We start from the raw sequence: 24384 nt of genomic DNA on the forward strand, positions 1-24384 counted from the left end.
CTTCCGTCGGTAGAGAGGCGTAGGGTCGGCGCGGTAGGTACCAGGAATGCCCCCGTGTGTGTGTGTGTGTAAAAATACAACAATAAATGGCACCAAACCAACAAAAAAAGGGCGCCTTCCACCGCCACCAATATACACATTCCGCGTTCGTGCCGCCGACACGTTGATAAATGTTTCCTCATTTGCTGGTGTGTAGTGGCCACTTTGCCACGCACAGGCGTTGGGTAGGAGGAGGAGGTGTTGAATTTTGCTGCAATTTGCAAGATCGATTACGCACCCCCCCAAACCACGCACGCAAACGGCGATAAAAATACGGCATGATAAAGCCGGCGGCGGCGGCGCTGTGACGAAGTCGGCAACGGTTTAGACACGGTTGATCCGCAATCGCGCAAGCAGCAGTGAGCGACAACTGGGGGGAAAAACTCTGGGAAACAATCGCCGATCGAAAACCGGTGGTAACCGTGCCGTCAAAAACCCATCCTGAAGAAAACCAACATCCAGACCGGTGGTAAGGCCGCGCCGGTGGGGAAGCTAAACATCTGCCATGAATTAACCTGCCCGTCGTTGCCGTGTCGGCCACGTACTTTGGCCACTTGCAGGAGCAGTGCGGTTGAAGCGTTGAATTCTTTGTGGCCAGGGACCAGGGGTAAAGGTCTCCCCGGGGTATCGGTGAGGGGCCAAAGCATTTTGACGCTGGGACGCCATCCGGCAGACGAGGGCGATCCTATTTATAGGTTGTACCATTTTAGACCGAAAATAAAACACCTCCATTGAGGTTGAGGAGTAGCAGCAGCAGCAACAGTAGCGTGGCCTGTGATGAGTGTAAAAGCGCGCGCGCGCACGACAACCGGACGGGGCTGAGAAGAGATCACGCTCTGCGCCCGAGACACCCGGCTAGCAGCGAACCAAACCAACCAGCTCACGACACACGGTTTGTAGTAGTGGGTGATCTTGCTTTCCCTGGGTGGAAGGACCGTCCGCTGCTGCTGCTGCTCAGCACAGCTGTGTGTAGTACATTCCCTTTGGGGGGGGCAGAGCATGTGTACGGTACTACTCCCAAGCATACCTGCCAAGGTTAATCCGTTGCGCTTAGAGAAGGAGTCCCGCAGCCACCGCGCAGCGTCTCGTTTGTGTTGTTGCGGCGCTGCTGCTGGTCTGGCGTTTACGCGTGACGTACGTACCTGGCGGCATGGGTCCGCGCATGGCCCCCAGGCACCTTGGGGTGGGGCAGCTGGTCGGGCCGGGGTACCGATTGACGTAGGTCCCCTTTCGACGAAGATACTTTTTGCGCTCTAGATTTCTAGCAGGGTCGCCCATGGTGTGTGTATGTGTTTTGTTAAATCGATGACGATACTGGCCGAAGATGCCGGGAAGGACATGGCCCGCCGCACATGATGGAGAGAAAGCGAGCGGCGAGTTGCACAAACACGTGAAGAAGAGATAGAAAGTGACTATTTTTACCCAAGCGCGGCGGGTCCATCCGCCAGAACGGCCGGCCCGCGAAGTGTCACCACGTTCTTGACTGCGCTGTTGGATGGGTCGGGGTGAAGGTGCTGGTTGCGCGAAAGGTTGGGGAAACGAAACAACAAAAAAAAAAATCCAAAAATAATTGGAACCGACTTGGTTTCTTGTATTTTTTTTTTTTAATATTTTCATTACCCATTTTAAGGGGGCTGGCGTTGAGTAGCAAATGTGCACCGCCGTAATGACGTTGCGGCAGCGGTGATGACTGTTTCTTACAATTTTAGCTTAATCTACACGCCGAGCCTTAGCTTGATTGACGTCATCACTGCTCCAAGGTGCGATCTCTGAAATGTTCCGAAAAGCATGCATTGGCCTTATGCAATGCAAGCGATTAATTTCAGGTGCAGTCCAGACTGAACCGAGTGAAAACCGGCGTGATCCGAGGTGTGCACCGCATCGGCTGGATTCGTCCAGTTGTGTGCGGGTGCCATCTGATTGGAAACTTGTTTTATTTTTTTGGTTTGTTTTTGGTTCAACGATAACCTATAAATACGACAGACCACCGAATCGCAAACAACGCGCGATGCAATATCCGGTTCGAACTGGCCGAGCGGTCAGGAGGACAGGAGGCCACAGATAGGAGAAATGATAGCCCCGTAGTAGAATGCCCCGTGGGTGTGGGAGGAGCCTCTACCAGGTAGTGCAGGCAAGACGCGCGCGCACTGTACTTAGCAGGGGGTGAGCAAGTCACTTCGTCGACGGCCGTTGAGGTAGGCACAGCCGGCGGCCATGGAAGCCGTCGGCGAACGGCAGAGGGTACTGGTTCGAACTGGTTCGCTCTGTGTGCCTCTGATCCCTGCGCGGCTTCTTCTTGGTTGGTTGGTTGGTTGGGGGTGAGTTTGTGTACGTGAAAGCAGATGTGTTTTGAAAGGATGTTTTGTTTTGGTGGTCGGGTGTTGTGCATTACCATTACCACTCACCCCACCATCTCGTCTTGTTAGCCTTTTCGGGCCAGACGGCGTGGCGTTAATCGTTCCGATGCACTCGCCTAGCGCACGCGGATCATGGCTGCCTTTCAAGTGGAGCTACTAGTGATGAAACAAGCGAAAAAAGTGTTTATAAGCACAAATTTAATTCTATAAAATTCGAAGAATGCAATCACCACAAACATAATACGGTTTATCTCTCCTAGTGCTCTACGCAGACAATAAATTATGCCATAAAATCGTTTCAAAAAAGCTCTCGAAACGTTTCTGTAAATAAAAAACGTATAAAATCTTGTGTTGCATGCACCATGCCGCATCCCCTTACTGCAGTGCACGATGATATGACGCGGCTACGGTTCACGGATCGCTGCGGTGGTGGTGGGGGCTGTACGCCATCATCGATGAAATCGACCATCATCGCTCGGCGGCTTAATGAACCGGTTGGGGTTTAATTTTATATATCTGCCCAGTACCAGATCGAACCCGTATCCGTTGCTGTTTGTTTTGGGTTTTTCTGTTGTTGTTGTTGCTGCTGCACGAATACCATATCCCTCGCGTGTGTTGTTTGTGGCGCTTGATAGCGAAGTGTGCTCGTCGGTTGTAGCGAAGCATTTATCGCGTGGTCGATAATGGGATTTTAAAAACAGGTAGTGGTGATGTGTGGAAAAAAGCAAAAAAAAAGCGAAGGATTCCTTTATTGTTTCATTCTCTACTGATCTCCATTTAAATTCTACCCAAAATCCAACGGCCAGCTGGGCGCCTCCATTTGATATTGAAATTTGTTTGTAATTGTTTATAGCAGATGGCTTCTACATCGGGTGATGGTGTTATTTGAAATGTACATTTAGCTGTTGATAAACGATCGAACGATCAGTTCCAGCGAGAATAACCTTGCACCTTTTCAGTGTGATGGTATCATTAGCGATTGTTATAGTTTCAACATCACCACCAGAGAGCAGCCCCTATTAGCACAGTTCCATGTTCAAGACGGCAATTCGCATGCTGGTGCGACGATGACAATTTCCATCGCAAACAAAGCCATCAAACGAGAAGCGGAGGGAGGGTGGATCAGAACCAGTGCAAGAGCGCACCGGCCTTGTCGGTGGTGCGATATGATGTCGCGCTATACTGTAGTAGCCTTGCGATCGTCCTCCACGACCACGAAGCATAACCACGGGGAATGGTCCGTTTGCGGCGTTCTAAATCGTGTCGTACTGTGCCGTCCGTTTTGAGTCATGGGTAATGCTCAAATTGATAAAATCTAGCACACTAAATTGTCTTAAATGATCACCACTGTCTCGACGGTGGTGGACACTGGCGGAATGTTTTTCGGTGGATCAGAATAAATGTGAGTGGGAAGGGAAGAACACGATAAGACACACATATGCACAGCCCACTAGTTCTTCCTGCAGCAGCTAGTGCAGCTTCATTGCGATGTAGAAAGGTGGAGGAGAAGGGTCTTTGGAGTCGTTTCCAGCAGCTCGCTAGCCACCGGAAATGGTCAATCAGGCATCTCATCTTGCCAACTCTGCTTACTATCTCCAAGCGTTTGCCAAATGGAAACTAAACTGGTTCTGGGTCTTGAATGTGAATGGTTTGTTTCAAGCGAAAAAGGTTATCATACTTTTGGACATTACAACGGATGCGCAACATTTCAAGCAAATGCTAATTGACGCTAGACCGGCCGCCTCGGACATTGCTTATAATCGTCACGTATAAGTAATAGTGATGGGTAAAGTTCTGATCCGATTCCGGAAGGAAGGTCCGCCCAGCAATATCTGCAGCCTTTTGGAATCGTGGCGAGTCGTCTGGAATTGCTCGGAGTCGTCTGGAATTGCTCGGAGTCGTCTGGAGTCGTCCGGAGTCATCCAGAGTCTTCCGGAGTTGTTCGGAATCATCCGGAGTCGTCCGAAGTCGTCCACATTCGTCCGGAGTCGTCCGGCGTCCTCCGGAGTTTTCTGGAGTTGGAGTCATCCGGAATTGTTCGGAGTCATCCGGAGTCGTCCGAAGTCGTCCACATTCGTCCGGAGTCGTCCGGCGTCTTCCGGAGTTTTCTGGAGTTGGAGTCATCCGGAATTGTTCGGAGTCATCCGGAGTCGTCGGAAGTCATTCGAGGTTGTCCGGAGTCATTCGGAGTCATTCGGAGTCGCTCAGACTTCTGGCTGGTTCCGATTTTGCAGGAGTCGTAATCGTTCTAACAATAGCCGGACCCGGATCGGAGTCGTGAGTGCGCTCCAGAGAGCACACCACTAATACATACATGACCCGATACTCGATCATGCTCGAAATCAAGCACCTTTTCTAGCAGTGGCTGTGCTCGAGGGGGTAAAGGCTGATCTTTACACAGGTATTTACACACGCCAACGACAAAACGGACGTGCTCTCGCGCGAGCTTACCACAGCGTACGAAAAACACTACCAACGGCTTCGACGCAACAGCAGCAGGAAGGGTGCGAGCTGGGAGGGCAGGGGCGAGTTTGGTTGTTTATGCAAAAGAAATGTAGTCACAGATAATGGAAGCTAATTAGTGATTAGCAGTGCGCGAGCTTCGAGACCCACACCGATGGTGGATAAGACACTGCGTGTGTGTATGTTAGTATGCGCGTCCGTGGTGTAAAACATATTAGCGTACGCCCGATGTCCATCGACTCAAACACACACAGGCACATACATAAGGGCAGGGGCGGTATTAGACGGAACCGAAGGACAGCAGATATGGCACGGATCTAAGTGCGATCGTTTATCACACTTCCGAGATGTGGAGAAAGAGCCCCGCTCTTCTCCGGGTGGTGTTCTAGGCCGACTTGCAGGGCAGTGTGTGTGTCTGGGTAACTCGAGACATATTCACATTCGTCACAAGTCAGCCACCACATACACGTAGTAGACGAACGAACGAGCTTGGTGGCCGTGAAGCTTCGTTAGAACTAATTGGAAATAGGCACACACGGAGACGACGTAGCACAGTAGAGTTTACAGGAGTTACTGGCAGTGTTTTGGATGGCAGTGGATTCGTGGCGATGTGCGAATAATGACAATATCCTGCTGGAATGATAATGCACACACATCGGTCGAAATTACCGGGCACTAAGAGTGAGTCCTGGAGCCAAGCAGCTGTTTATCATTTGTCGCTGCCACCGGTGCAATGCTATTGCTGCTGCTGACGTCGATTACTACACTGACGGTTGTGTGATATTTGGAGCAGAGTCTCGATTATTGTCACAGGTCGGCGAGCAAGAGCATGTTTCATTAGCCAGTCCCGGGTACGGCCCTGGGGCGCTATGGTGTTGTGCATGTGCATCCAGCTTCTCGGTCTCTAACCCCCCTACCGGGACTCATCGAATACTGTCGAGGAGGGAAGCGTGTGGTGGGTTTTGCATCGTTTCCCACCACCGGAATGCGCGCCTCCACTTCCACTTCGCTGGCAGCAGAAGATGCATGCACAGTGTGCCCACACACACACACACAGGTTGGATTGCTGCTGGTGGATGCTCGAGCGCGAAATGAGAGCATTCATTTCCTACGTCATTTCCTTCGCGCATTTTTGTTGTTGCTCCTGTTCGGTGGTGGTTATCCCCCGGAGGCCGTCCGTTGCCTGTATGACGGAAAAGATATAATTGGCCAACGGAAGAGGAAACATGAGGCGTTTCTCCAGCAGCAAAAGAAGGCTTGAAATAAGCGTAGATGGTGGTATGGTACAACGAGGAATCGCTAGTGACTGCAGGCTAGTGGGAGGAAAGGTGGTTGCTGCTGCATGTAAGTTTGTGTGTGTGCGTCGTGTATGTCCCCGTACTTAGCTGCTACTGCAATGCTGCACTGAGCACTGTGTGACACATAGTGGGGCGGCACCACCCGATAAGATAAGCGGGTCAGATAAGGCGCAAACCACCGCGGCCATGTTGTGTGGGGTTTGCAGCAGGTGGCATAGGTACTTTTACTCCATTATCTTCGCCAATTGCTAAAAAAAACGCAGCAAATGGCGCTGCCGCTTGCTCATCGATCTTCTTCCGGCGGGCGGGTGTGGTTTGCGTCAGTAATAACTGCGGCGCGGTATCATCTCCCCTACACCGCGCTTAATGCGGCTTCTTGGTGAGATGTTGGGGAAGAGGTACGGCTATCGGGCGCAACCACTAAGCTTCTGCAGTATGAAATCCTTGCTGCATTACCTGACCCCACACGATACACTGATATGTATCGCACCCTCGGGGCAGGTCGAAACCGTACAATCAATCGCTCGTTCGCTGGTAAAGCGTTGGTCTTACGTCATTATAGCGATTGTTTTCCACAGGCAGGCTGTGATTCGTTTCGCAAGACCCGCTTCTGTGTGTTGATATCATAATGGAGTGTGTGTTAGAATGGCAAGAGACACCGGGTTCGGCTGACGTTGCTGCTGCTTTCTTTCTCTCTTTATCCCGCTGTCCGAGTACTCCGTGTATCACCAGCGCAGCATTACGCACGGCCCACTGGTCGCATTCGTTTTGCGTTCTCGTCCTCAGGAATTGAATAATGGCCGGTTGCTGATTGCGCTCAATATATGCAGATGTATATATTGTATGATGAAGGGTCATGGATGGAGGGTGGGTGGGCAGGCCGGGGAGTAGTCGTGGAATTATGTCGGAGAGAGTCGTGGTAGTACATAGACACGCTACAGGCAAGCGCTACAACCTTTCTTCCGCCGACGGTGCGTTACCGCTTAAGTATGCGGCGGCGCGGCCTAAGTGTGGTGTGGACAATGCGGGCCTGGAATGGGGCAAGCGCGAGGGTGAATCTTCTCCTGCGTCAAACCACCCGCGTGTCTCCCGAAACCAAACGTCTTGTATGGTAGTGTTGGAAGCGTGAGGGAAACGTACAGAATAAAGTTCTCCGGGCCACCGTCAATCAGGGCGATCAGCATAATTGAGCTTCCCTCACTGTCCGGAGGATACACGCGCGCGGAACCGCTTCCTTCAGAGCTTGTGGGCTTCTCCTGGTCAACCGCGAATAATTGCACACAGCAGCAATCAGGGCGTGTGCGGCGAGCGGGATGGGATCGGCTGGGTAGGGGCATAATGCACAAGACGTGTGACAGGCCCGGCGCAGGAGCGACACGTTGTGAAATTCAATATTTATGTCTTCCTTGTTAGAGCCGGGTTTCCGGCCCCATGCCTAGAGCCGGACGAATTTCGCGTTTTGTAATGTAATCAGCAGCCACAGCGCAAAAGCCTGGCTGATGATAAAACTTTGCACTAGAACATGGTCGTGTCTAATAAAGTTCGGAGCAAGCTTCCTTTTCTTTCCCCCCATGATTTGTGTTAAGTGGACGCACATGCACAGCAGAGCGCACCCGCAGGGTGAAGGTGTGATAGAACGGGCAGCCCAAGGCGAGCGAAATTAGTCGGGCGCGAGTCGTGGCTAGGCTGCAAGGGCACTCCAGCGTGTCGAAACAAATGGGACAGGGGCCACGTCGACAGATTAGCGCCTGTTTTTGTGCGACAGATCGCTCGAAGAGGCGCGCGCGAGAGAGAGAAAACACATAATCAAGCCGGGCTTGATTGGAGATACTGGTTCACGCAAATTTTATCGATCGGGGATCGTTCGTGTGGAGCGTGTCCAGCTCTCTTGCCTAAGACGAGGATGCGGGGCGCATACACATACGCGCGCGCTAATCGAAATTGACTGGCCAAATAATAATCTGTGACTACACGAACCATCTAGCGCTAATCGAACGGGACAAAAGGCGTACCCCCTCCCCCGGGCCGCTGGAGTAAACGCGCGTTTTAATCAAGCGCACGTGCTCAAATTCTTGCGCTCGTTTTTCACCCGACCCGACCCGAAACGAACCATATGTATGTTGGGTGTTTGTTTATCGGCTCGCTAAACTTATGCCAATTTTGACAGGCTTGGCAGGCACACAAAACACACCGAAACACGTAGGAAACAAGAGAGAGAGAGTGAGCGTGTGTGAGCGAGCGGCGAGGAAGGTTGTATGTTTGCCAACGATCGTGATACTGGCGATAATATGCTGTGAGGTTTTACAGAGTGCCGGTGCTAATAGTTTGTTTGCCGTTTCGCGTCGCTCAAAATCCGGCCGCACGAATGGCGGGTGAGCAAAGTTGTGAAAATTAATACGCACGTGAAAATTGAGCCTCCAATCCTACCCTACACTGTTGGAGGGACTATTTGTTGTTGCTGTTGTTATTGTCTGCTCGTCTTGGTACCAGTAGGGTGTACGTCCGAGAGCGTTAGCAAATGTTGCGAAAGCATCTCGCGCGAGGACTCTGGTGGGTGGAAATAATTGATTCAAGTTGCTGAAATATAATATTCTACAAAAAAAAACTGCATGAATCTACCAATAAGCAAGAGATTGTAAACCTTCCAGCAATTATTTTCTTGAGAAATTTGCGTTTCGTAACGCCTCCCGCTCAGTCTGTGACACTGTGCGAAAGGTGCGGTCGTAGTTGGTAGTCTTTTTCCTCTATCTCTTCTTTCCCCTCCTTTTTGCGGTACGGAAGCTAACTGGCGGAAATCTAATAAAACTTTCCGCCAATTTCACCATTTGAGTGGCGTCGTCGGTGGGAAGGCAAAAGAGTCCCGAAGAGCTTATTCCCTCCGCGCACCCACTCCGTTCGGTGCCTGGCGAGACTAAACGCCGAAGGATTGTGCTGGGCGTACGAAAATACACATACATCCACTCCACACACACACACACACATTCCTGTGCAGCAGTAGCAGCAGAGGCTACATAAGAACCGATTCAGAACGGATATCCGCCGGGTGGTGGTGCGGCGGTAGGACGAAAGGGACGAAATCCAATTTTTAATCCCTGCCTCATGACATTTGATATGTGTTGGGTGCTATAAAAAAAGGCCCGAGACAAATAATGCGGTAAATGGAACATGGCAGCGGCTGCTGCCGTACACAACCAGCCCGCCAGCCAGCCTGTCCTTCCCTATTCAGCAATGGGAAGGATGGCACGGTGTGAGGGCGGCGAATAGAGCAACAACAACAAAAAAAGGGCAAGGACATTGGTAGGGTGACAGTTTCCGATTGCCTTCTTTTTCGGATTTGTTTGCTACTACTGCTGCTGCTGTTGCTGTGCAAACGTAGCAATTTGTTGTGTTGTGTAAGCACCCATGTTCTTCTTGGCGACCCCAGGCCGCGCCCCGTACGTCTTCCGGTTCGTTCCGGGGTTTTGGTCGTCTTCCTCTGAGGTGAGGACGTAAATGCATACGTTGGGGTAAGCTTTGGGAAATGGTCAAGGGAAAAGCCTACACTATGGGGGTGGGGGACTGAGCGATTGTCTTCCTTGTTTTTTTTTTTTTGTTCCTGGTGTGTCTCCTCTCCTCCACAAATCGATGCCTATTTTTTGTGAACCCGTGGGGTTGTTGGGACGATTCCTTTCGCCCCATGCGCGGCAAAAATCGACCGGCTAAGGTATGGGGTTCGTCCCGTGGTGTGCAATCCACCGTGGGGGGAGAAGCGTTAGTACACTGGTACGCGATCGGGGGCGATAAGCCGTGTCACCTCCAATCGCGTGCCTTATCCGGTTAGGCTAAGCAGCCATTTGGTGGGGTAGTTGCTCTAGAAGCTTTCACCCTACACCAGAGCTGCTGTTATCGTCAAGCTCCTCTGGAGCGTGTGTCGATACACCACGCGACCTGCACCTGCACTCGGATGTTTTTTCTTGTGTTTTTGTGTGTGTGCAGTCCAATCCTTAACAATTTTGAGATCCATTTGAGCGGGTATGTGTGGGTGTGTGTTTGTGTGTCAGAATGGAAAATGAGATTATGCAATTCCTTAACCAGTTCCTTGGTCGGCTCGACTGCTGCTTGGTTTCCGATGCTTCAACCGAGAGCTCCATGCAGGAGAGGCTACGTCCCCGCCACCCCAACCCTCCCCCGCAAGAGCCCTGAAGTCCTCCGCGCTTGAAGCTTTTTCTCTCCCGGAGAGCTTTTTTGGGTTCCGATTTGTGTCCTTTTTTTTTGAGTGCGGGAGAGTGTTTGAAAATTCTCCCAACAAAACAGACAACACGCTGCTACCAGCAGTGTACCAGTAGGGGGGGGGGGGGGGGAAGGGGGGGGGTAGAGAAAAACTACAACACGTCGAATGAAATGGTTATGCACCATCCCCAAACTTGATTTTGACGTTTTGAGCACCAATAATCGTCTGGAGGGCAAGATCTTTGGTCCCCGATAGGCAAACGGTTCGATTCCGGTGCGTTTGATTACTACAATAAATACAATTGTGGTGAGGGGCGTGAGGGCAAAGGCAGCACATATGTGTGTGTGTGTATCGCCCAAAGTTTTGTGACGCAGTATGACGTCATACCGCTGGCGCACTCGCGTCGTTCACGCGATGGTTCAATCGCGCGCTCCAGAAAGCTTTCGATTACGACTGATAAACTGGATGGGAGCGCGCGAGAGAGAGAGATAGAGAGATAAAGAGCGGAAGTGGCGAGAGCGAGTGGGCGAATAAAAGAGGGTGGTTTTTGTGAAGCGGTGGGAGTGAAACGATGGCGGCTTACTGTGCCGGCGGACGCGGGGGAGGTATGCGCTCGCACGGCTAGGATTACTAAGAAGAAAAGAGAGAGAGAGGGAGTGAGAGAGATATAGAGAGCGAAAGGGCAAATGGATGGAGAGGGAAACTGTCGCGCGAGAGAGTGAGAGCATTGCAAATTCGTGCTCTTCGTGTGTAGTGTGCGTGCGTGTGTGTGTGTGCAGGTAGTGGCCAAACGGTAAAGGATGTTGCCGTCCACTCCCGCCTGCCACACGGGCTCGTCCCAACCCCCACCCCTCGCACCAAGGGGATGATGCTTGCCTAGTAGACACATGCTCTCGCGCGCTCTCCGAACTCTGGTTCCAATATTTCTCCGAACCGTTCCCCCCCCCCTCCCTTCCTACTCCATGCTTCCTTGCGCCTTCGCTCTCGGCCGTCTTCGGCCGACCCGCGTCAGGGCCCAGCACCGAGTCGCGCTCCGGCTCGCAAGCGCTTAAACGAAAAGCCACCGCACCGATGCTGCTCAGTTGAGCGCCGTGCCTGATCGAAGAAGGTCGCGTTTTAACTGGTGTGTTCCGACTCGATCCGACCACAGCCCTTCCCTTCCGGTTGCAGGACTGGTTCGCCCCTCAGCGCGCACAGTTTGTGCCGTGACCGTGAGCGTCCCGTTGTGCGTGTGTGTGTGCGGTGTGTCGCGGCTTTCGTGTGCGCGTGTACGGTGCGCACTGGCGTGAGTGTGTGCGTGCAGCAGCGCCCTGTGTCTGTGTGCTTAGGGTTTGTGTGCCGGATAGCAGCCGGAGTGACCCACTGTTAGTGGGTGTGTGTGTGTGCTTTAGTGAGTGGGTGTGTGTGTGCGATTTGCACACATCTACACTTCCTTCGTGTGCGGGTCTGTGTGCGTGTGTGGCTGTTAGTGCCACCCACCCTCAGCAGAGCAGAGTCGTCTCCCTCCTGCGATACTTGCGGGAGGTTGGAAAAGCCAAGCACCAAATCAGCGTTGCGGAAAAGTCTTTCAGCCGAAGTATCCAATAGGTGCGTAAATCAGCGCGTTATGTGTCCACTCGGTGATCGCTCGGTCGGGCGGCAGTACACCCTTGCCTGGTCCAAGTACACAATACCTGGTCGTCGACGACATTACGACATCCTTGGGTGTGTGCTGGTGGTGTGTCTGTGTGTGTATGTCCTTTTTCATTTGATTGTAAAAAAACGAGAAGGCTCATCAAACTATCACCGTGTGTGTGTGTGTGGATCGATTAATCTTAACAGAGGACTCTTTTTTGTCCTATTGGAAAAAAACCCTTAAATTGTGTGTAGTGATGGTGCACTAAAGGACGGTGTAGGCGTGAGGACGTGTGTGAGAGTTTGATGGTTTCTCCATTTTCCCGTTTCTACGATGGCACCCAGGACTGCAAGGACACACATACGATGAAGGGTTGAAGTGTGCTTTTCTGGCGGAGTGTATGTGTGAATGTGTGACTTCCCCTATAACCAGTGTCGAAAGAATCGTCACTTCCTTTGCTCAAAACGATTTTTGGTTGTGGCTTTTGCCTACTTAGTGACGATATGGTAGCTCCAAAACGAAATTCCACCCAATGACCTCCAAAAGCGTCCTACGACCGAAACATGTGTGTGTGTGTGTGCTTTACGTGCGTGTGCGTGTATAAGTGTGTTTCCTTTACCCAAGAATGTGGGTCCCACTTAGGTTGGTTCGCTTTTTTTCTGAACCTCAGAACAATTCGGTTACGACACAAGGACATGGGAGTTATAGTTCCAAGGAAGCAGAGGGTGGAAATATGGTTCGATGGAGCAAAAAAAAAAAGCACTGTTATCCTTCCTATCGGATACGGGCGAGCAGGATCTTCGAGAGAGCGCTCTCGCCGTTTTGGAGTGTGTCACTCACATCAAAATTGAGGAAATGAGTTCCGAAAAAATGAGTGCCACTTAAAAGTGAGCAGAATCTCACTTTGGGAGTTACGAGAGCAAAGAGCTCCGCTCTCTGTATCTCTCTCTCTTTCTCTCTGGCGCTCTCTCGCTCTTCCGCTGTTTGAAGGACGGCGGATTGATCCTTCGCGCTTCGGTCGTCTTGACGTCGTCTCGGCAAGGAAGACGTCGCGCGATCGGGACGAAAATCGGTACCCACTAGCAGTACGGGAATTCATTCCAGTCTCGACATTCTTTTGCAATACGCTTGAGCGTTTTAAGCGAAAGCGTATATACAACACCCTTTCGTGCGCGTGTGGTGTATTAGGAACAACGGTTTCTTTTTTTTTTAAATTCCAGTGCAAAATCCTCCGTCCGTACTTAAACCCGGTTTCGGTGGTTAAGCAGTTCTGCTAACCCGGTAGGCATAATAGGGGAGGAGCCGTTTTGTGATGCGGTGTCAGATGGGCTTGCTTTTATGTAACACTGCCCGTGCGCACTGGTGCGCTGGGTCTTGTTAGTGGCGTGAAGGATCTTTTTTCGTATTCGAAAGCAATAAGATTAAGAAATTAATTTGAATTTGGTCGTTCTGCTGGTTCCACAAACATTTTAAGGTGAAAAATGGTAATAATAACACCGTCCCGACGGGTTACGGGTTCTGAGCTGACCAAAACCTTGGCACGCGGACAGTTGCAAGCCGTGGAAGTGAGATAGCAGAAGACGACAAAAAAAACCAGTAAGGCAGAAAATAGATTCGCCGCCAATTGAGAGGTGTCTTTACCGTCTCCCGCCTAAGAAGTGCAGCGAAAAAAAAAACCCAAAGCAAAAAACTCTGAAATTCGTCTGCTGCTGTAGAGCACAGGTCAAAGCGACCAACAGAAAAAAACACGAGTATTTAAAAGTGCTAAAAAACACGCGACAACGCGCTGAAGAACATAGTTAATTACGGTGGGAAGAAGCGATGTGATAAATATAATTTTACTCTACATGACGTTGAGTGAACGAGGAAGAAGGATGGAGAGAGACAGGGGTGGTGTATTTCGTGATTCGTCTAGGTGGTGGATTTTTCTCAATTTTCCGTCTGCTGATTGGCGCGTGTGCGTGTGTGATGAAACTTTTACGGTGTGCGTAGCTTTTTTTAAAAAATAAAAAAGTATGGAAAAAACGTGTAAAAAACTAAGTGTGTAAACGTGTGTTGAATCGGTTTGCAAAGTGCTTTTGAATGATGAGGACGTGTTAGTTACCGTATGGGAGACAAATTTTGACGTACAGAGACGGGGGAGAGCCCAAGTAAAAGGGAAGGATTGTGTGTTCGTTAGATAGGAAGAGGTGCCATTGTAAACGGAAGTGAACCGCCACTCGTGATCCTTAATCGCTGGCGCCTTGTGATGTATGCGCCATCACACACTGATAGCAACTCCGCACATACACCTGCAACGGTTTGATGAATACTACTGCTACTACTATTACCACCGTTACTACACTACCATTGCTAAAACTTCAGTGTATATACGGAAGAACGTTCCTTGCTGCGAGAAACATTTATGCCATATAATCATTTATATATTTTCCAGAAATTAGATTGCGTTTTAAAATACGTTGATACAAATCTTGAACCCCAATTGATCATATGATATCCCTTCGGATGTGGGGTAAGAAGCAGTGTTGGAGAAAATTGTACCACACGAACAGTAAACGATTTTCGTGTCACTCATTAAATGCTTTTCTCTTGCGCGCTCTCGCTCTATCTGTCCATCTATCTGAGCGGAAGCAGGATGTTTCCGCACCCGTTCATGTTCCCATTGAAATGAGACGCAAACTGTCGGAGATGAAAATTTATTTTTGGGCTTTTTTCTTTTTTCTACTACGAAAAGAGGCAGTTTTTGCCCCCGACCCTCCCACCCCGTGGTTTGAGGTCAGTTTTGCGGCCATCCACACCACGTTTTGATGTGTCCTGTGTCTGTTGCTGCACGAGCTGTAGACAGCAGCTAGACCAGAAGCTAGATCGACAACCGTTTCAGTTTTCTCTGGGTTCTGTAAACTGTTCGGTAAACGTTATACATTTTGAAACCCATCCGTCTGTTATGGGTGTGATTTTTTTATGCCTGTTTATTACCATTTGGCAGGTGCCATCTTACTTGTGGACAATGTTCCTATTTTGCACGTTGGGGCACGCATTCTCTTTCTGCTCAAACGCAATGGTGTGTGGTGGGTTAGCATTTTCCTTTTTCCTCAGCGAACGAGAGCGAAGCAATTACGGTGTGTTGAAGAGCGTGTGCTCTTAATGAGTGACCGACGAGCGAAGAACGGTTCGAGTGAGAGAGACTAGGAGTAGAGTTTTCCACAGAGCTTTTCAGCAGCTGCTGGTGGCATGCTCGCTCTCCTCTGTGGTACACAGTTTTCCATCTCTCAATTATACATTACCGTGCCGTGAAGCTCGTGCCTTCCCTGCCCTCTCCCCGGGAGAGGGCAGTGAGTGAAGGGGAGAAATGGTGGAAAGAAAACGTCGCGTTGCGCAACTGTTTCGATCCGGCGGCATGTGTCTTGGAGTCAGGAGGATTCCTTGCCGTCCGTGGTATTTCACGCTCATATGACACGTGTGTATGTGTGTGTGTGTACATGTAAAGTGGCCACTCTTTACCATTGTTAACATTTCTGGCCATAGCATAAGGTTCCGTTTACATGTCTGTTAAAAGAGTTGTGTGTTTGTTTATTGTTTTATTGCATTTCGCTTTTCCTTTTCTTTACGCTTCCAACTGCAATGTCCCCTCCCCAACCCACACATGGTCTGAACAAAAAAAAAAAATACACATACGGTAGTGTGCGAAGTGGCTGGTTAAATCACACTAGCTCTATACTCGTACAGCTGGTAGCGCTGCTTGTTCGTGTTTGTCCTTCACTTCCCGCCAGGCATTAGAGCAAGAGGGCGCACACAATGCCTCAGGTAGGTTTTTCTTCGGGCGCGACGCAATGTGGAGGAGAAACATTCTGAAAACCCTAGCTCTTTCCAAAAATGTATCACAGAAAGCAACAAAAATGAAATGAAGCAGCAAACAATCTCAACGAACTCAACGAACGAACTGAACAAGAAATTAGATTCCAGCCCGCAGGCATATGCCTCCACCGTATTACATAACGCTGCGACAGGACCTGGCAGCGCATTGGTACTGGAAATAGTTGTGAAATACTAAGCGAAAAAAAATGCAAACATTATTATGAGAATATTTATTCTTCTTTTTTATTTATTCTTATTTTTTCAGTTCCTATGTTATTTATGCGAAAGCTTTCAATGCTTCCATCGGTCGGCCCTTTTTTGCTTTTTTTCAGAGTGTTACATAATCATGCGACAAAACGTAATCACTTGAAGCATTCTTGTAGTATATAGTTACTCTGCTTCCGTTGCTTTGCGTATATAATAATAGTGAGAACAATTCTATTACGACAAATTGAGAATTTATACAACACACAAGAGTTTGTACTATGTGTGTGTGTGTTTCTCTCGTGTAGGTCGCAAATGGAAAGGGGGGTACATTATTGATTTTCAAACGTGCTGCTGCTGCTGTGTCGAACTTCTACATGGTTGTTCTGTTGCGACTGCTGTTGCCTTGCTCTTACAGTAAGCAATAATTGCAACCGCACAATACATAGACATCCTCTAAACCCGCACACAACCACGAAAGCCTTGCTAACGGCGTTGTTTATACATATATTTGCGTTGGACAAAAATACCCATTCATGGTGTCAAGTGTGTGTGTGTGTGTGTGTGTGTGTGTGTCTCTACGCAAATCAACTCTGCCGACTGAACGAACGGGCGCAGCGGGGACGTACCACATTCCAGCAGAAATAAATCAATCACCTTCGACTCGCCAAAACGATCCGCGATGCTACGATTCGATGGACATTGATTGGACTGTGTAACACGATGCGCCCGTCTTCCCCTCCTCCCGTCCGTCCCCACAGTCACGTCGGGGCCTCCTCTTCTCGCTTGATTGTGGGTCAATGATGTGTGGTGGTGGTGGTGGCAGAATAAACGAGCACGGTGTCGTCGCGAACATCGCGAATCGTTTCGTTTCGGCAGTCCGACAGTCCGCACAAAAGCATCGCTCACAAAACGGTCGGTGGCAACAACATTATCGAACAATTTCACCCTTCAAACATTGTCTGAAAAAAATTCTGAAGGACACGACACGGCTAACTGACGGAACGTGAACTGCGTACAAACGAAGGAGCCCCGCTCTCTCCAGAATCGCGGCTGCTAGCTTGAGCGATGCCGGCTGTGGCTGCAAAAGCAAACACTTTTTTTTTACATTTTAGCGCTTGAAACGCACATTTGGAGGGGTTTAAAAAGATTTACGATTTCATAAATTTGCCCGTTTGTGTTGTGGTGGTGCACACTTTGAAGATGTGACAGCGTGGGATACGTTCGTAACGTTTCGACGCCGTTTTGATGTAAACCATGCGCGCGTACCTCACGGGTTTTTCTAACCGGCCTTTGGGGCACCGGTGGTGTGGCTGACGGAGGAACATGCTGACGAACTGCTGCACCAAGCGGGGGAGGCGGGTGGCAGTGGCTGCGACGAACGTATGTTTTGCGCCCGGAATGTGGTTTTTTACCTCCGATGTAATCGATCCAAGGCGACATGGGCATGGTGTGTTAGATTGGATCGGACTGCACCGCATCCGGCCGGCTGAAGGATGTGCGTGCATTGGCGTTGCAGTAGGAGCTTTTTTTATACTTATGGCGTGTGGGTTTCACTAAAACGATCAGCTCGCTTGATTTCCATTTTTTACCCCCACCCATTCCGAGCGATGTGTGGATAAACCTGTCGCGGGTGGAGGCTTGGTCGGTGATCTTGATCTGAACTTGATCTTGTTTGTTAGGCTGAGCAGCACCCCGTGCCTTCGCCGCACTGGAAGGTGCCAGTTAGCTTGCTTCCCTTGCCCTGCTAAACACAACAGCCGAGGAGGGGAGCTAGTAAACTAGTTTGCGAGATTTGAGTCTCTGTCTCTCTCTCTCTCTCTCTCTCTTGCGCGCGCTCATGTTTATTCAAATGTGCACCGCTTGACGGACTGTGGATGAAGTATTAACGGCGTGTGGCAATGAGACCGCTGTTGCCCTCGTTGCCCATGCGAATAATTGATTGGGATTGTAAATGTTTTACCAGATGCTATTAAACATGGCACAAGAATCATATATTGTGCTATTATGTGACACCATTTCAGCTGTGCACTGTAAGCGAATGCCATACTCACGTGATAGATCCGATAAACCTTATTTTAAAGCTAAAAAGTAGAAATACTAGTGGCATCTACTACTAGCTAGTGGCATCATCTTGAAATGGTTCTCCCTCACTTTTATTCACACTTGGTGTAAATCGCCGGCCAACTGTGAGGGTTGGTAATGGAAAATTTCTGTTTGTCATTTCCAAGTGGTATTATTTCCGAACAAACAGTACCCCCACGCTTCCCGCTGGCCATCCCATTCCGAGCCATTCCCGGCTGAGAGGAGGGAGCGTTTATCGCTCCCTTTTGACTGTCACGTTTACACTTTTGTGCACGAGTATATTTACCACCTTTCCAATTGGACTTACCTGAACTGCGGGGATGTTGGTGACAGATGCAAGTAATTACACGGCCTTCCGAGACAAGCCGGAGAAGGCAATAAAAAGTAGCATTTTATTTGTACGTGACAGTGCGGTTTCGCGCTTCGTTTTAGTTCGCGAACGCGCTTGGTTGACACAATTTTGCATTTCGTACAACGCGAGAGAAGGAGCATATTTGAAGTTATTCTCGTCCGATGGGTGTGTTCGTCTATTCAGTGGCAATAGTTGTTCCAATATTGACATACTTGTACTCTCCTTCAAACTTCACTAATGGACTAATGGTGCCTCCGGAAGTTCGATTGAGTGCCGGAGCAGCGGAAGGAGAGCGTTTTCCGAGAGGTTGCGTTGCGAACAGGTTCATTCAAATTTCGGTCTCTTTTCGCTTGCGGGCCTATGACACTCCCTTTAAGAGCGCTTTAGCTGAAACACTGAGGTGTGTCAATAACCAAAGAGAACAGATTGGAAACGGACTTCCGTTCGGGCACTTTTTTTTTGCTCCTCAGTCGTTTATAACTGTGTGCACCACCACCCACTCGACAAACCAAATGTCTGGTGTTGGATCTGCCTAGCAGTTCCTGTTGGAAGCAAGCAAATCAGAGAAATGATTCCCCTTCAATTATTTTCTTCCTGTTTCCGCTGAACTCAAGACGAATTTCCTGCAGTCACTTTTGCCGTAACACTAAACCGTTGCTGCGGTTGCGAACTGGAAATGCCGAAATGTGAATACGTTAGATTCTGGCAGAGCGAATGCTGCAACTCTTGTACACGAAAATTGTCGATTGGGCAGTTCCAACAAAGGGCAAAAAACACAGTGTACCAGGAAGTGGAATCTTTTTTAACTAAATCTTACTCTGCGCGATTCTTAAGTGTAATTTCTTTAAAGTTTCAACGCCTGTGCAAAATAGTTGATTGACGTCTAGCTGGACGTTCCTCCCCACTGTTAACACACTTCGGCGCGGTCTGCACGTTCTGCGTAAGACAAATTCTGGGATTTCAAACAGGAAAATCGCGCAAAACAGCGCACTGTTTCAGCCAAACACAACGCGCCGGGGGAGTTCATTAACGAAGCTGCTGGCGTTGAATGGTGGCGTGTTCAGAGTTTTATTAGTGAAATAGGAAAACAAACAAACCATCGGCGGGCGCAAGTGGAGTTAATCTTAGAACCTCTTCCTCCCCCCCCCCAGGACTACGCGTTGAAAGAGCATTTCGCGCGTCCGTAGGTCGCTTTTCTGACAGAAACTGATGCGAGGATCGCTACCAAAAGTGGGGTAAGCAATGCGCGCGCCAAACATTACGCCACCGATCATCTGGCTTTTCGTCTGGCTGTCGTCTCCGCGGTTAGCTGGGAGAGCAGCTCGACAATGTGTGGGCGGCACCAAAGCTCTGACATTAAGCCGGCAAGTGCTGTATGGAAAACATTCGACAGAATGTAAATAATCAGCAAAATCTCCTCCACACGTGGCCATTGATTGATGAGGCCTATGGTTTCAACGTGATTTTTAAAGCTTCAACCTCTCTCCCGTGTGCTCCCTTCGCCCCCGGTGTGTTCGTTGCACGATTAACGCCAACTCAGTTGAAATTCCCCCGCACCCAGGAAACATAAACAAGAACGTACTCGTGCGCGGCGAATCGCCATCATCCGGTTTAGCAAAGATCGCGCCAGAGCACTGATCAAGAAGCTGATCGTGCCCGGTGATAGCAAAGTGTTATCTCCCTTCTTCGCTGTCCCTCTCTTTCTCGTCCAGACTGACTGATACTGACACTTTGGCGGGGAGACTGTAGGACGGAAAAGAAAAGAGAGATTATATGACAGCCTGCCAGGGTTTGGCCCGGAAGATTTTTAGTCTAATTGAGAAAGCGTTTTCTTATCAATCTCAGGCCGTCCGCGTGTGTGTGTGTGTGTGTGTTTGTTTGTGGTGCTCGTAAAGATTTAGAGCGGCAAAGAGCGAAATCCCATCGTAAATTCATCGCGCGCGCAGCGCAGCACGCTCATGGAGCGTACACACAGCTCACATACCCTTAAACTGGGTCGAGTTGGTTTTTGTGTGGCCGGGTTTGGCACTTGACGACGGGCGAGTCTGTTTTGATGAACCGGCTTTAGTGAAGGGAAGCAACAGCAGCGACCTGCACGGTACATTTGAGGTGTGCGTGTGTGTATTTATATATAAATGCTGCTCTCTGCCATTTGTTTGTCGTTTGGATTAGCACCCCCTTGTCCGTTTGCAACCGGTTGGGTGAATTGCTGTTTGTTGACAGTGGGGGTGCTCGTTATCCGGGAAGTTAATCAACGAAAGATGTTAAATGGTTGGAAAGCTCATGCTAACCGTGGTCGAGGGTTCTCCTTTTAAAATTGGAAACATTGGTTCGGGAAGCTGGCCAAACCGATCGTGTACCATTTATCAGAACCACTAATTAAGGTAGTATGCAAGATATTTTGTTCCTAACGTCAAACGGTTATGAGAAACTGGGCGTCTCCATCAAAAAAACAAGCCAGATATAAACAATATTCCGCGCAAAATGTGTCATTGAATAAATGGATGATTAAACCTCTTCATAAATCATAACTAAACACTACAGAATGTACGGCCGTATTCTGTGCTGCTTAAATCCCCCCCCCCCCTCCTTGATGGTGTTTATTATTAGAAGAAAAATGACAACAATTTTCCGTGCTCGAAATGAGCGAGGGGTTGTTTTCTTGCGCCTCTTCATCGCCGTACCAGTGCTGTTCGGTACACTAACCGTGCGTTTGGCACCTGGCCAATCGGTTCCCCTTCTCCCTGTGTCCGGTCGCCGTCTCGTGGTCGTCGTAAAACTCGTCCAACCTCCCAGGCCACATTTTCCGTAACATGTTCCGTAAGTCCGTGAAAGGCCATCACGCGATCAGCCGATATTAAGATCGTGTCGTGAGGGATGGATTTTTTGCCGCAGCTTAGCTTCAAAGTGTGTCCGGCACAGCAAGACGAAATCAAAACAGATCGGTCCCATCTATCTTGCCACCACCACCACCACCACCACAGTGCTGCGCGGCAGTGGTCATGAAGACGTGTGCTGTTTTATTATTATTTATTTTTTAACCGTGCATCTGTTCGGCAAGGGGTTTACGACACTGACCTTAAGCGCTGCTCTTTGGACGTAGTTGTGAGGTGTCTAATATTAGTGGTTGTGAAGAACCCGTTTCGCTCGCCGTGCGATTGAATCGCATTACCAAACTTATGAAACATTTGCGTTTTTTTTTTTGGTGTGTCTGATGGTTTGTTGAAGCATGAGGTTTGCTGTAAGTTGGTGTTTTATACCACACGATTGTGCGTTATATAACGGCAAGTATTGTTAATACTGTCTGTTACGACGCCCTCTACCAACGGTTTGTACACTGGCGGCGACACGTGTTAGCGTTGAAAAACACAACCCGATATTTTACGACTGTTTCGTTGGGGTTTTGTGGCGAAATATTATTCCCAGTAGTGACACTTGCTGTACAACAGCCCCTAAGGAGCTTAAAACTATTAGCCTTGGCTAGGTGGTGGAGGATGTCCTTGGTGTCACTTTTTCTTTGGAACGCGCTCTCGCTCGTACTTTCTTTCTTTCGCTTAGTTGTATCGTATCGTTTCCCGTCCTGTCTAAGGTCACCGCTAACGGAAGATTCTTTTCTCTGGAGGACGACCCACTTCACCTTTAGATATGTACATGAACTTTACAAAATAAGTCCTTTCCATAAGGAGCGCAGTTGTAGCTCATAGTCATAGCACATGCGGTTCATACCACCACGGGAAAATTCGATTTCCCGACCACCAGAGCTGAACGATTGAAGAAAAACTGCTCCCGATTATATAACGTGAAAATCCTGACTGCGCATGTCCTCTCTCTTGCAGGCGCAGCAGAGCACGTAGGCTGTATTAGTGTGTCTTCTTGTTGTTTTTTTTTTTTGTTGTGTTGCCTCCTATTTGTTGTGTAGAGCGATTTGTAATTTGGGTTCTCTCGGAAAATTTTGCCCTGTTTGCCCTGTTTTTTGGTCGAGCGCGAACCTCCTTTCCCTCTCTCCTATTCCATCGGTTCCGAGTGAGAAAGTGGAGCAGCTGGTGTGGGGTACCGCATAAACACTCGTGCCAATCGTTCAGCCGCTCACCGTGCTGGTGCGCGTGAGTTCCAAGTGGGAGATCGATGTCGGTTATAATTATTACTATGCAGCTTTTGTGGAACGAAACCAAACAAAAGAGGGATAGCCACATAGTTATTGGGGCTGCATTTATCGTGTCATCGTTAGAGCATGTGTTGGCACTAGAACAATGATGGTACGTAGCGCCATGGCCGCCTCACATCATTGTTACATTACGTGACTGCGGCACTCAGCTATAAATGGAGTAGGAAGAGAGTAATGTCAAAGGAAGTTTTTGTATATTTAACCATTCGCGAAAGAAAGAAAAAACAACATTCACACAAATAGCCTCACCCTTGTGGGGCCTAAGAGGCGACCTAAGAGTCGAGATCCAAAACGAAAATTTGTTATATTTTCTCAAGGCTGATTGCTAACGCAAAATGCTGCTACTGGCACGTAAAATAAGTTGTTTATCGATCTGATGAAACTGATTCACCTCAGCTTGAAGTCATGCTGACTAAGTATTGTTTAGTTCGTTCGTTTATGTTCGTTGGATTGGAAAAAGCAGCGAGCTCCATTGGGGGGTTTTCAGAATTTTCTTAACGCCGCGTCTCCTCCACCAGTAAGGCTCACTCCGATTGTACATCCAGCTCGTCGTGCATGCTTCCAGAGTGTGCCGTGCCTCGCCGTTCAATGTATGCTAATCATGTTTTATTTTTCATTTTTTTTTTCTTCATTTTGTTTATGTGTGTGTGTGTGTGTTTACTGTACATCCAATAATTTATGCCTGCCCGATTCGTTTCGACACTTTCGCAACGAAAAATTGCATGCGCATTCGCGGATATCGTGTGTGTAACCGTGTGTACGATCTCTGCGTATGCTGCGATACCGTGCGTGCGTGTGTGCATGGTTCCATTTTTGATCGATGTTGCGTGTGTGTGTGTGTTGTGTAAATTTCGTTCTCATTTTTGTTTGCTGTTTGCATGTCTGTTTGCCATTGCTAATTGAAACCGTGTTTGTCCATCCAAACCATGCGTCCATTGTACACATTTCCTTCTGTTATGTGTATCGTTTTTCTGTTTGACGCCGTGTGATATCGATAAAATCAAACGCACACTCGCATTTTTATATATTCATATATACGATCAAACAAAACAAAAACACACAAACCAACACATCATCATCATCCTCCACCATCAATCCCATGTGCAGACCGGTAGGACGGACTCGTACCGTGTGGCCACGGTGGCCCCACTTAAGGATGACAATCGCACAGCCGATGGCCAGTTTAAGGTAGTACCGACATTTTGTTTTATTTTTTTACGACCAGAACTGTAATCTTTTTGCTGCAAAACAAAAACGCTGACACTAATCGTAACATTGACACTAATCGTTCCCACTGGATACTAACAATAAAAATGTGTTGTAGTAGAATTAACAACTAACATTATTTCTAATAACCTTTAAACAAATTGAAGAATCTGTTCAACACATTGGTTACGACACCACTCCAGAACCTTCACGGTGCTTAACAGCACACAACAGCACTTTTTGCTCAACTAATCTGCTTACCACCGATGTGTAATACAATGATGCATTGCACAATGGGGTCCATCAAAGCCGCCCGACGTACTCCAGCACATGTGCCTTCCCCAAGAACCACAGGTCCGTTTCGCGCTGTGCGGAAGATAAGTTCGGCTGTCCAGGTTTGGTTTGGTGCCCTTGTTTGTTTTTTCCGGTGCCAAAACCTTCTCCCCAAAACATGATACCATTGCGTGGTAGTAACAAATGCCACAAAATGCTGGCAGCTTGCCTAATCGTGAACATGCGACCACCCCGACCCCCC

At 48.9% G+C, this 24384-nt stretch overlaps 1 protein-coding gene across 13 annotated transcripts in view; it reads left to right on the forward strand.

Annotated features, from left to right (window-relative positions):
- The window catches only part of LOC1273109 (sodium/potassium-transporting ATPase subunit alpha), a 65277-nt gene that overhangs the window by 21998 nt on the left and 18895 nt on the right, over positions 1 to 24384 (forward strand). For 4 of the 13 annotated variants that reach the window (XM_061645845.1, XM_061645842.1, XM_061645844.1 and 1 more), the window contains exon 2: positions 23751 to 23831. The exons of 4 other annotated variants lie outside the window; for them this stretch is intronic. In XM_061645845.1, the coding sequence (XP_061501829.1) occupies positions 23751 to 23831 (81 nt within the window). Of the gene's footprint in view, positions 1 to 11400; positions 12099 to 13077; positions 13264 to 15662; positions 15787 to 23750; positions 23832 to 24384 lie in introns of those variants that run through there. 5 more of the 13 variants (XM_061645846.1, XM_061645847.1, XM_003436221.2 and 2 more) reach the window with 5 other exon arrangements.

Source organism: Anopheles gambiae, chromosome 2 (genome assembly GCF_943734735.2).
Source record: "Anopheles gambiae chromosome 2, idAnoGambNW_F1_1, whole genome shotgun sequence".
NCBI lineage: Eukaryota > Metazoa > Arthropoda > Insecta > Diptera > Culicidae > Anopheles > Anopheles gambiae.